Raw genomic sequence first — 13,968 nt, 5'->3', positions numbered from 1 at the left:
TAATAAGTTTAAAAAAGAGAAGCCAAAAACAAAAAAAAAAAGGAGAATGCCACAGAACTGCAAAAGCCCAACATAGAGGCAGAGATTTATAGCAACAATAAAAAATGTGACTGAGGGAAACAAAAAAACTCAAGAGCTTAATTAGATTTCATAGTGCCAATAAAATTGACAACTACAATTGTCAATTGTAGAGAGGGGGGATAAAAAGGAAAAGAAAAAAAAATCCGAAAGAATCTACAGAACAAGTCAAAACATAAGAATAACAAAAGTTTTTCTTGACTTACTGCTGCTGTCAGAGTCCTTTCCCTCACTGGAAGTCAGTCCACCTCACCTCCCAAGTACGCCCTCCAACTCTGGGCTGGTCTCAGTACCTGCTGTGAGGGCAGCTCAGATTCTAAGCTGCTCCTACTCTTGTGTGTTCTCGCCTCCAGTGTCCACAGCTATCAGAACTAGTGCGTCTGCTTTTGTGGGAGCTCTCAGTGCCCTTTTATATATTCCAGACAAGAGTCTGCCTAGTGATCATGTGGATTTAATCTGCAGCTTGTACAGCTGGTGGGAAGGTTTTGGGTCTTCTTCCTCAGCCACACTGCCCCTGGGTTTCAATTGTGGCTTTATTCCCACCTCTGCATGTGGTTCCTCCACTGGGGTTTGCTCCTGAGGCTGCTCTGGAGGACTTGGGTCTGCCCCTGTGAGGGCCAGGTGCAGAGGTGGTGCAGCTGCTGGGGTTGCAGGGGTTCTGGCAGCACCAGGTACTCAGGGGAGTCGGCTGCTCGGGCAGCAGGAAATATAGTGCTCTAGAAGGGTATGGCAACCAGTATTGGCCAATATGCTCCGATATTCTTGCCTGGAGGACCCCTCTGATAGAGCAACCTGGCTGGCCACAGTCTACAGGGTCATAAAGAGTTGGACATGACCGAAGCAAACCTGCGCACACAGACGCAAGACTTTTTTTCGCCTGTGGCAGCTCTGCCCCTATAAGAGTTGGGCATGATGGTGGCACAGCTGTTTGGCTTGCAGAGACTCTGGCGGCACCAAGTGTGCAGGGACATGGACTGCCTCCACTGCAGGAGTTATGGCCGCATCAGAGTCTTTTTTCACGCCTATTGCAGCTGGCGATCAGAAGGCCTTTTCAGCCAGTCTTTCTCCATAGCTCCGCCTCTTTAGGCACTCAGAGGGCTCCCTTGCCTGGAGTCCTCTGTAGATGGGCACGCGAGGCACTTAAAGGGGCACCCTGGGTGGGGTCCTACTCTGTAATTCAGTGTGTCAGGCATTTGATGGGCCAGCCTCTCTATTATTCAGCTGCCGGAGCAGGCGTGTGGGGAGACAGAGGCTATGGTTATGGCTCCACCCACTACGGGTGACTCAGCAGTATCGCCTTGCTTCCATGGCTGCCCGGCTTTCCTCCACAGGCACTTCCCACTACAATCTCCTCCCTCACATCCCCTTGAACCATCTCTCCTCAGTCAGCAGCAGCCCTTGCCCTGGGATTGCTCCACGATTCCTAAACTCCAGCTCCCAGCTGCTGCACCTTCCAGGGGACCCGTGTCCCTGTACCGTGTCCTTGCCCTGTGGCAAGGACTGTCTGATTCTTATTCCATTTAGGCTGCCACAGATCAGCTGTTTCCCTCTCAGCCTTAAATGTTTCTCCTCTGACTCAGACAATTGCCCCATGTGGGGATGGGACCCCTGCTTTAGTTCCCCCATCCCTTAGGGCAGGTCCAGTCCTACTAACACTCCTGCTCTTCCCCTAGTTCCTTCATCCTACAGAGTTTTGCGTGGTTCTATATACTCTTTCCCACTGGTCAGGTACTCCTGTCCATTCTCAGCTGGTGTTCTGCATGCTCTTCTGTGTCTGAAGGTGTATACCTGATGTACCGTGGAGAGAGATGTACTCCACACTCACCCACACCTCTGCCTCTTTGTTCCTTTTAGTAATACCATTTTTGTAAAGGCTTTTGTTTTCCACATAGCCTGTTTATGTGCAGCACATCTTTTAACCCTTACATAGTCCTGGAAGGCAGGTTATTACCTTAATTTGGAAGGCAGGTTATTATCCTAATTTTATAGATAAGGAAAATAAGACTCAAAAAGCAGAAACGACTTCCCCGTCAACAGCCAGCCAGCAAGAAGCAGAAACAGAGTTTTCAAGCCACTGTTCTTTCTACAGAGCAAAGACAGCTCCCACGTACCTCCCTCCTGCTGTTTACCTGGTCTTTTCTTCTAATCACTCTAACAGCCCTTCCAGCACTGGCAAAAGTCTTTTGTTTCTTTCTTCCACCAGGCCAGCAGCATGCTGGTGCCAACAGCAGCCCCCACCACCCCACACCCATAGAGGGAAGATGCACTGGAGTCAAGGAAAACGTCTCAAGTCCATTCCTCAGCCCTCCATCTCCAACCCAGCTCTCTCCCAGCCCATACTCCAGACCTGCTGCAGAGAAGAGGAAAGCAATAGAGAGAGAGAGAGTGTGCACCTGTGCTGAACTCACTGGAGCTTCCAGGCTCTCCCTGTTCATCCCAAGCAAATGCAATCATAACATCCTCATCAAACTGACTTTCACTGGATAAATCAACACCACCATGAGCTAGCCACTCATTTATTATTTGTGGATTTTAACAGAGACATTTTGATTAGGGTTCCATTGAAAAACTGTGGTTACAGTGATGCTAAGAGGAATTAGGTGATGGAAAGGGAAAGACCTAAAATTATTCCCGGGATTTTTAAATATTAAATAATCTTCATGAAGTGCTAATGGAAAGCATCTGAGTTGCTGAATGATATGAAACAAAATCAGGTAAGTCTATATGTTTTGCCTTTATCCTGGCTGGCCTAGCCTTAAATACTGTCATGTCAAATGAACACGGAGGAATGGCTGGAGAGGGGAAGGGCTAACAGGATAAATCTATCACAGCGCTTTACCTAGACTTTATGTAATTATTATCTTCATTTCTCATAAGGAAAATCAAGACCTGAAAGGATCCTTAGCTTGGCTCAGACACAAAAGCAGCAGAGCTGGAAGGAGTGTCGCTCCTGTTCAGTCACTAAGTCGTGTTTGACTCTTTGCAACCCCGTGATCTGCAGCACGCCAGGCCTCCCTGCTCCTCGCATCTCTTGGAGTTCATCCAAGTTCATGTCCATTGAATTGGTGGTGCTACCCAACCATTTCATCCTCTGTTGCCCTCTTCTCCTTTTGCCTTCAATCTTTCCCAGCATCAGGGTCTTTTCCAATGAGTCAGTTCTTCACATCAGGTGGCCAAAATATTGGAGCTTCAGCTTCAGCATCAATTGCTCCAATGAGTACTCAGGGTTGATTCCCTTTAGGATTGACTGTTTTGATCTCCTTGTAGTCCAAGAGACTCTCAAGAGTCTTCTCCAGCACCACAGTTCAAAATTCTTCAGTGCTCAGCCTTCCTTATGGTCCAACTCCCATATCCATACATGACTACTGGCAAGACCATAGTTCCTTTGGAAGGAGCTGTCTGTCTAATTGTAGAACCATCCAGAATAGATGGTGCTCTATTACACCGTCTATATTCCCCCATCTATACATTCCTTACAAGGAAGACAAGCCCAAGAGTTCTGAATAAATTAGAAACAAGAGAGACGTTTAAAATGGGTGCATTAGCCATTTCCCCTGAATGCACAATTTGTGCAAAGAGCTCCAAAGTTCTTTATGGCAAAACTGTTTACACCAAGCTCACACATGAGGACAACATACGCTGGACACTGCACAGTCCGAGAGAAATGGGGTACCTTCTGCCCAATGTATCTTCAGTAACCAGTGTATTAAAAAAAAAAAAACTTACCACTGCCCACCACGTCCTGGTTTTCCCTTTCTTCTAATCCCTAAAGACTTCCGGGGTTTCTGCAGCTCAGCAGCTGACCCCTGTGAAGATGGTGCTGCCTTTTCAAAAGAAGGTGGAGGTGGGATAACAGACACTCCCAGTCCAGCCAGAGGGAACCGTGTTATTTAGGAAAGCAAGGTTCGCCACATACCGCTCTGAACTACCATCTCATGTGCTGCCTCTGGGTTTCAGCCACTCCATGAGTACAAGGTAAGGAGACAAGGTACTGGGAACAGGAGCCCCCTCTGTTCTTAAACACTGTATTAATGTCTTCATTCCATCCGGAAAGGCACTACCGACTGTGCAGGGAATGAACCGGACAGTCAAATCCTGTCTGCCTCTCCCCTCCTATAACCCTGTGACTGAGTCATGCTCCATCCTTCCTCGCCTTAAACCACAGTGTCAAAACTACTGAGCCAGGACTCCTCCAGTGGTCCAGTGGTTAAGAATCCGCCTGCCAATGTAGGGGACACAGGTTCAATCCCTGCTCCAGGAAGATCCCACATGCTTCAGAGCAACTGAGCCTGTGCACCACAACTACAGAGCCTGTGCTGTAGAGCCCGTGCTCCATACCACGAGAAGCCACTGCAACGAGGAGCCCACACTCAGCATACAGGGTAGCCCCCGCTGGCCACAACTAGCCGAAGCTTGCGGCACAGCACCCAAGACCCAGCACAGCCAAAAAGAATTTAAAATGAATAATAAGAAGCCAGAAACTTAATTTTTCACGAAGGAAGATTTTTGAAGCATTACAGCCTGAAAACACTGGGCTATCTTGTTAAAAGGGACAGCCTAACTTCTTAAAAGCCTAACTTCTTAAAAGCACTTCTTAAATGAAACCACATACTTCATTCTTGGGGAAAAACTCAAACTGGTCACACAAGTCTGCATGTCTTGAGGTGTGCATACACTCCCACGGCTTACCGAAAGTAACTTCTCCTTTGCCAGTTTTGTCAAACAGCTGGAAGGCCACCATAAACAGAGCATCCGGGGCACACAGGACAGATTCAAACGCCACAAATTCTTGAAAGGATATTAATCTGCAACATAAGACAAGCACAAAGCATAGAGTCAGTAGCTTGTGAAAGATAAAAGCATACACAAATATACGCTAAGGGAAAAAATAAAACATCACTGTCAAACAACAAAATTCAAACCTAACAACATGTATAAACACTCAGCAGTCCCTTTTACACAGAGTGGACTGAAATAACAACACCAAATCTCAAAGACAACAGATTTAAGGATAGGGTGACACATTAAATGCATTATAATTTCAAACGTAACTGTTTTACCCAACATACTATTTTTGTTTCAGGCATGTTGTTAAGATTCTAAAATTAGAGCTTAGACACTTTAGATTATATGATAACAAAACAGCCAGCTCTGTCTCTCATTCACACCTTTTCTACACCATGTAACATGGTTCACAAAGACTCACTCATTACTGGCATCTGCCAACCACACGCAGATTAAACTGAAGGATGACACCAGGGCGAGAGATAAAATCCAGATAAATTAGACATGAAATGGGGCTTCCCCAGTGGCTCAGAGGATAAAAAATCTGGCTGCAATGCAGGAGACCCAGGCCGGGCTCAATCCCCGGGTCAGGAAGATCACCTGGAGAAGGGAATGGTTACCCACTTCAGTATCTTGCCTGGAGAACCCCAAGGACAGAGGAGCCTGACCCCAGTCTGTGGGGTCACAAAGATTCAGACACGACTGAGCGACTAACACATTCACTTTAAAAGACGTGGAAAGTGACACCAAGACACTTGTAGTCTGGTAAAACAGAAGAATACTAATCTAGACTACTATACAGAGAAGATGAATGGTAAGACAGGCACCAATGTGACGGTAACAGAATTTTGGTAAGAAATCAAAGAAAGCTTTGTAGAGCGGGTCTCAAAAATTAGTGAAGTTCTGGTATGCAGTAGAAGTGGGGGAGGGGTCACTTTAGGGGAAAAGGCTGCAGAAAGGCAGGTGCAAAAAAGTATGGGAGTTTGTAAGGAAAACAGTGAGGAACTAATTTTCTCTGGACAGTAAAGTGCATCAGAGAACACTGGAATGAGATCAAAAGTTGAGAGATATAAGTTTCTGAACAAGATCATGATCTGATCAGATCTATCCATCGGAAAGAACAAAACAGGCCACAGAGGCTTTGACTTCCAATGAGTAAACACATCCACGGAGGATGTCTTAGGAAAGTTCTTTGCCACTGTTTTGTACTTGTTTAGTCACTGAGTCGTGTCCGACTGTTTGCAACCCCATGGACTGTAGCCTACCAGGCTCCTCTGTCCATGGGATTCTCCAGGCAAGAATACTGGAGTGGGTTGCCATGCCCTCCTCCAGGGGATCTTCCCATTCCGAGGATCAAACCCACAGCTCCTGCTTTGACAAGCAGATTCTTCCCCACTGAGCCACATGGGAAGCCCCGTTTTGTATTATAAACATCCAAATATTTCAGTGATACATTGGGATAGTCCAAGTCTCGAGGAGATAGAAGGAGAAAGAGAACAGGAGTGGTTTCCCCTGTTTCACTGAACACTTACTTCTAAACATTTAACAGAGAAAACACATTTTTATACAGAGCACGAGCTACAAAGCTAACTTTGCTATTTCCGGAATGTCACCTGATTATAATGATAACGCCACCAAGAGAGGAAAACTCTGGTGTGTTCATTACACCGTCTCTACGTTGCTCACTACTGAAACACCCTTCCGAACGGAGGGGAACACTCAGGCACAGCAGGTGCTATGGAAGAACACTTGCCCAGAACGTTTTCTCCTCAACTGTAGTCTGCCTCACTGAGAATCTCGCTGTGAGCGGGACCAGGCGTGCGCGGGCACGGCGGGGGAAACACAAACGTGGAGTGGAAGGTCCTGGCCTGGACTAGCTGACAGCTGCTGGGGGATGGGAGGTGGCCACGTGCATCTGTCTCCCCCAGAAGGCAAGCTGGGTGTCAGAAGTAAAAAGAAGAAGAGAGAAAGCATTCGGGGGGCACAGTGATTTACGCTGCCTGGAAGAATGTAGGAAGGCTCCACAAAGCTGTGGCATTTAAAGAGCAAATGTTCAAGCTGAAAAGAACGTAGAGATCATCGGACTTCCACCTCCTCCTTTTACTTCTGAGAAAACCAGAAGATGTTATGGCTTGTGTGAGGTATAATAATTGGCTTCTGCCATTTTGGCCTGAGAACAAAGTATCCTGGTTCCCATTCGACTGAGACCGCATTCCAAGTGGTACGGTAGGATGGAGAGGGGAGAGAAGCGGAGGGGGAGGACGATCCACGCGGAGGGAAGAACTCCATATAGAGGTGATGACCAACAGAGTGTGCTGTGCCTGGAGAAGGACAGAGGCGCTACCCACCCTGCATCTCGTGATCCTGCGGAGCCGAAGGGTGGTTGAGCTGTCATGCCAGCCACCTGAAAGCCTAGAAAGACCAGCTGGAGAATCCTGATTTTTTCTTTTCTTTTTTTGCCAGGCAGTAAGAAATCACTGGAGGTTTGGGGGTTAAAAAATATCAGGGTCAGATATTCGTTTTAGAAAAGGAACTGGGACACAAGATGAATGTAACAGAGAAAGATGAAACGTGGGGGGAAAGGAGGAGATGCGGGGAAGAGAGCTTGACGGCTAGAGTGGGCAGGGGTGTAAACCAGAGCTGGAACACTAGGGCAGGAGAAAGGGGAAAGGAGGGGAAACACAACGGCCGCAGGAGGACTTAGCACGCAAGGCGCGCACTGTAAATGAAGCTGCCCGCAAGCCTTCACTCAGGGAGGCACGCGCACCCGGCTCCAGACCACGGAAGCCCAGCGGAGGAACGTGTTTCTCATTGGCTGCTTTCTTCTCGCCACCACCCATCATCGTGCCCTGGGACCTCCGCAGAGCAGCACCAACAATCCCACCGCCACACACTCACCAGCTTAACCTAGGGGTCAGTTTGTCAAGGCAAAAAATATTCACGTTCGTTAAATTACCCCTGCACAGATGGTGGTGAATAAAGACAAATCACAAAGTGTGAGTAGAAACGGGATGTCTCTTTAATGTGAATAAAGGATAAAGGAAGACTTAAATAACCAGAAAAAGAGAATCTCATCTCTCTTAGAACGAAGCCTCCTCTGGCAACGTCAGAGTGATTTCATAATTGGCCAAAGAATGCTCTGGTATTTTAGGCATGTTACAGATACCAAAAAGGTATGTAATTTGCTAATCCTGTAGATACAAGTATCATGTTGATACGTCTACGTAGGAGGTATACAGATGAACCATGAAATAATAACGCTTTACTGTTCATCAACGTCATTTTGGATTTTCAAGGTAATCTGACTAGAAGGCTATCAGAATAATTATATAGGACTATATTTATTTACAGTGTGATATCTAAAAACATTGTGTGTGTGTGTATATATATGTTTTTCATATAAACAGTACTCCAGACTCACTTTACAGATTTAATGGGATTAACATAAATTACAATAAAGGATCCAAGCTTAATCAAGTTCAGACCTGGCTGGTGAGCTCACTCACTTCCTTTTCTACCCTCAACTTCCCAAAACTTCGACAGGGGTGAGTGAGTGCTCAATCACCTCAGTCCTGTCTGCCTCTTTGAGACCCTATGGACCACAGCCTGCCAGGCTCCTCTGTCCATGAGGTTTCCCAGACAAGAATACTAGGGTGGGTTGCCATGCCCTTCTCCAGGGGATCTTCCCAACTCAGGGATCGAACCAACATCTCCTGCATCTTCTGTATTGTGATTGGATTCTTAACCACTGAGCCACCAGGGAAGCCCTGGACAGTGGCAGATGCCCTCTCTGATAAATCACACAACTCTGACAAGCTCTGTGACTGGTCTCTAAGGAACAGTCCCACAGGGACACTGATGCTCACCTTCAGCATCTGACTGACAGTGGGATAAGGGGAATCTCAAGATTCAGGGAGAGTAGGTTTCCAACTACACTATTTCATGCTTCTGACACGAGCAGAGAGTTTGTTATTTTTTTTTAAGTGAATCATTTTTGTTCTCCAAACCACCAGAGCTATTGTTCTTCTGAAAGCCATTTATAACAGCACCTACAAGTCCTTTAAAGTCTGGGTAAAACAGCTGAAACACTACACATTGCTTTCACACACCAAGCCGAGGAGGAAGGGGATTAAAAGTGGAGTGCCTCTGGACATCATGCTTAGGATGATGCCAGACTGCACATCTACTGTGCACAGAGGAAGATTCCAGAGGATATATATACCAAAGTGATGGCAGCGCTTCTTTTTTATTATTTTTATTTTTAATTGGAGGATGGTTGCTTTATGATGTTGTAGTAGTTTCTGCTATACAACCATGTGAATCAGCCATAAGTGTTAAAGTGTGTGTGTGTGTGTGTGTGTGTGTGTGTGTGTGTATCTCCTCCCTCTAGAGCCTCCCTCCTGCCCTGCCCTGCCAGCCCACCCCTTAGGTCATCACAGTGTGCCAAGCTGGGCTCTGTGTTAGACAGCAGCTTCCCACTAGCTATCTGTTTTATACCCAGGAATGTACATATGTCAATGCTACTGTGTCAGTTGGTCCCACCCTCTCCTTCCCCCACAGCAGTGCTTCTTCACAGTAGCATACTGTAGCCTCCTCTCCTGCCCTTCTCATTTTGCAAGGGCTAGCTCTCAGCCTGGAGAGACTTACAATAGAGAATATATACTGAAAATTATGACATTATGGAAAAGTCATAAGCAACACAAGAGAAGTAGAGATAAACCACTCTATGAATTCAGAGGGGGGAGAGGGTACTGTTACACTGAGAGAAAGGAGGAGATGGAGAAAGTAAAATTAGGAACACATGGCATCAGAGGGAAGCTGTGCCCACACGGTCATGTAATATTGGTCTTACAAGAGAGAGCAGATGATCAAGTTGAGAGGGCAGGCAGGGAATGGAGAGACCGTTGACTCCAGTGGGAATCTGGGGGCGGGTCTGTGTGCTGAGTGCAGGCCCTTGCTATGAACATACAGAGGAAAAGTACAACTTCTGCCCTGAACACCTGGAGGTCTGAGGCTGGGGAGGGGAGGGGCAGATGGTGAGTGAGGAACCAAGGAAAGAAGACTGGAGATGAAGAGCCACAGGAAGTGCAAGCAAGCTAGAGTAACGACGAGTGCAAAGGCAGGCATGGTGCCTGCAATAGCAGATGAAGTCTGGAACTTTTAGTGACGTGATGGGTTTGGGCTTCAGACCATTCGATCTGTCAGAAGAGTGTAAAGTGAATTGGAGGGAGAAGAGCCTGAGTATGGGGAGACTGCTGGCTGAGTCCAGGGAAGACTCCTGAAGACCTGAAGGAGAAAGAAAGGCTCCTTATGACACGAGGATCGAAGCATATGGCACCTCGCTCTGCAGGGGGCAACCCAACAGCACAGCAAGTCTTACCTTTTCGTTTAACTGGAGGATAACTGCTTTACAGTGTTGTGTTGGTTTCTGTTGTACATCTTCGTGAACCAGCTGTAAGTGTACATATGTCCCCTCCCTCTTGAAGCTCCCTCCCACCCCTCTAGGTCGTCACAGAGCACCAGGCTGAGCTCCCTGCATCATACAGCGAATTCTCATTAGCCACAGCAAGTCTGAACAATGCGCACACTCTTTGACACCACAATCCCACTTCTCAGAATTTACCCTAAAAAATAATCAATGGATGTGTGCAAACTTAAACCTATAGGAATGTTCAAGCAGTACTGTTAACAGTGAAAAGAGGGAAAACCACCTCAATATGTGACAATGCATGACTGATTAAAGGACCATTCATACACAGAAAACCGTCCAACCACTACCAACTGCAATAAACAAATTCATGCCATTAAGTAGAAAGTTGGTTACACAAATTATATACAGACAACAAGCCCATTTTGTTAAAATGGACAAAAAAAACGATACACAAAAAGAGTTTCGAGAGTGAACACCAAATTGTTAGAGGTATCTCTAGGAAATTAAAATATTAGAAATTTGAATTTTTTTTTCCTTTTGCTTGCCTATATTTTCTAATCTTTTCAATATACACATACGAAATTACTTGTGTAGTAAGAAAAAGAAAAAAAAAATTCTATGAAACAAAACAGCAAGGACCTAAACTTGGGTACTGGCAGAAAGACTGAATAAGATGGGGTGTGGGGGGAGAACTGAAAAAAGAAGCAAATGACTGTGGAGAGGCTCACACCACCGCTGGCCATCCAAGGTGGAAAACCTCCAGGTCTCTTCCTCCCTGCTGTTGCTTATTCTTAGTCGCCAGTAGCTTGTACCCCATGTGGTCCCTTTCATCTCTCGCCTGGTTCCTATCTCCAGGCCAGCTCTGCGGCTATGAAAGTTTAAGCAACTGCACATAAGGATCTGATCGCTTTAGACTTCAGAAACTTTGGTCGTAGACAATGCACCATATCAAAATCCAATTACGACTTTTACTTAAGGTTCCTAACCACAAGAGTGCTTCGCAAAAATAACTTCTCCTTACAACTCTCTTCTGTGTGCACAACGAAGCTAAACAATTGCACAGGATTAATGGCAGAGATAAAAGTAAAATCTAACTCCAAAAGCTGGGTTCAGACCACCAGACCATCAGGTTCACGTGTCTGTGAATGTCAAAAGACAAAAAAACAAAAACAGAACTAGGCTCTCCTGTTATCGCCAGTTTATCAGAAGAGTTTCAGCCTCCGTGACTTGAACATCTTTAACAACTTTGGGGTTTTCCAGTCTTTTATCTCCCTCCTGAATACCTGGCAAATATACACTGTTCAGGCCACCAAAATATTTGTACCCTACACTTATTATATGCCAGGCAATGCTCTTGGCACTGGGGATACCATGAAAACAAATCCATGTCCTCGAGGAATTTCATTCCACTGGAGAAGGGAGGCAATGAGCACAAACATACACAAATAAAGATGAGATGATTCTAGATCAGATAACAGTTGTGTAGAAGATAAACCTGAAAAATGCATTAATGTAGTGCTTCTTAGTCCTGGCAAGCCTATTTAATGGACATGAGGAGGAATCAGATCAATCATCTTTTTTTGTTTTCCTATAAACCTTTTATTTTGTATTGGCGTATGGCCAATTAACAACAGTTAATCGGTGACAGTTTCAGGGGAATAGTGAAGGGACTCAGCCAGACAGACACATGTATCCATTCTCCCCCAAACTCCGCTCCCATCCAGGCTGGCACATAACACAGAACAGAGTTCCATGTGCTGTACAATAGTCTTCATTGGTTATCCATCTTAAATATAGCAGTGTGTACACGCGTTTGTTTGTTTTTTAACCTTCCCATGCAGCTGAGCTTGAGAACAATCGGGCTAGATGGCGAGAAGATGCCTCTTGGGGAGGCAGCATTAAGACCTAAATGATGAAGAGGAGGGAGCATGGGTATTTTGGTGGAAGAAAGCTCACTGTGAAATCGGGCCCTACCACCAACCTTGGCAAGTTCCCAGCGTGGGGGGTGGGGGTGGGGGGCAGTGTGCAGGCAGAGAGATAGGGATGAAGGAGGGTGCAGGGCACACAGATTGCTTTTCATCCACACACTTGGATTTCATTCCAAGTACATCACTCCCCTCTGCTGAGGACCTCCAGTCATGTTGGGGAGTCTTTGGCAGGGGGAATGATGTGAGCTCCTGGAAAGAATACTCGGGACACCTTGGAGCACAGACTGCAGGTGAAGCAGTGAGTCCAGTTTCAAGTGGGTGGGACCAGGGCCATTGCAGGAGAGTGAGAAACAGAAGTAGTCAAATCCAGGATACCTGCTCTAGACAGAGCTGGCCGGCTTGTCCCAGAGGTCAAAGCACACAGCTTTTAAAGCCCCGGAGCAAGTCAGGTGTGCCCTGGGGACGCCCGGTGGCCTGAAGCCACTAGAGCAGCACAGACTACTAAGGATATGAGATCTGCTACTTGAGCAGATGATGGAGGTCATGAATAAAGATTTTATTCAATACCCAACAGATGGTTAGTAAGTACACAAACTAAGCTTCAATAGCTCTAAGCATATAAAGCAACTGTTAACACTCTCTAGAAAGAGACAATGAGTTATGACCTCATTTTATATTCTAAAAACCAGTTATATATGGGAATCTCGAAAAACGGTACAGATGAACCCATTTGCAGGGCAGGAAAAGAGACACAGAGGACAGAGGCAGAGAAAAGGCTTGCGGACCCGGCGGGGGGCTGGGGGGTGTGGAGGAAGAAGAGGGTGGGCGGAATTGAGAGAGTAGCCCTGACACATATACACTGCTACTGTGAAAGAGACAGCTGCTGGGAAGCTGCCGCATGGCACAGGAGCTCAGCCTGGTGTCCGTGGTGACCAGAGGGGTGGGATGGAGGGGGTGGTGAGGGGAGGAGGTTCGAGATGGAGGGGAGGAACCACACTTATGGCTGATGCATCTTGCTGTATGGCAGAAACCAACATAACATTGTAGAATAACATTGTAAATTATACTCCAATTAAAAAAAATTTTTTTAATCAGTAACAAGGTAGAAAGAAGCTGGAGTTCTAGTTTACCCTTTGCCTAACTGGCAGCATGGTTCTGCTGGACAGGTTGGAACAGACCTCCTTTCCTCATCTTTCACAGGTGCCCTACAATCCCATTTTTCTTCCATCTTCAGGCACAGGGAGCCGTCTGCAGCCACCCCGGCTCCAACACCAGTTTGGCATTTCCAGGAGGGCATCTGTTCTTGGGCCAACTGGGGTCCCCTGCTCCACCATGCATTCAGGTTGAAGTCCCACGGCAGCGTTTGCCAAGGGGCTATTTAAATTCACTGGCTGCAATGAAATCTGGCAGATTGAGTATTGTTCAAACAAGCAGGCTACTGTCTGGCTTCAAAAACCTATTAAAGATTTTATTAGCAATTTTACTGTATTGTTATCATGAATTTAGCACACTATAAATACCACCTCTGCATATATCATGGTCCCCATATTGCCAAAAGAAGATAAATACATAGGCTCTTGTAACTGTGAGCTTAACTCAGTAAGTGATATGCCCATACTTCCAGAACTACCTGTCTGGCCACTGCCTTGCAGTTCATTTCAAACAGCACGTGAGCTGCCCGAGTCTGACTGTGCCACGTACTGGGGTTAACAGAGGGTATTCTTATATCTCCAACATTTTCTTCCT

At 46.2% G+C, this 13,968-nt stretch overlaps 1 protein-coding gene across 16 annotated transcripts in view; it reads right to left on the bottom strand.

The window, feature by feature from the left end:
- SLC25A13 (solute carrier family 25 member 13) overlaps positions 1–13,968 on the bottom strand; it is a 272,518-nt gene that overhangs the window by 137,506 nt on the left and 121,044 nt on the right. For all 16 annotated transcript variants that reach the window (XM_086397737.1, XM_086397738.1, XM_086397739.1 and 13 more), the window contains one exon: positions 4,768–4,883. In XM_086397737.1, coding sequence (XP_086253863.1) covers positions 4,768–4,883 — 116 coding nt within the window. Of the gene's footprint in view, positions 1–4,767; positions 4,884–13,968 lie in introns of those variants that run through there.

The sequence above is a fragment of the Bos grunniens genome, chromosome 4 (assembly GCF_055505025.1).
Source record: "Bos grunniens cultivar Pamir isolate PY7600 chromosome 4, Bosgru_T2T1.0, whole genome shotgun sequence".
Lineage (NCBI taxonomy): Eukaryota > Metazoa > Chordata > Mammalia > Artiodactyla > Bovidae > Bos > Bos grunniens.
Note: the sequence above shows the minus strand (reverse complement) of the source record. Positions and strands in the feature narration are given on the sequence as shown.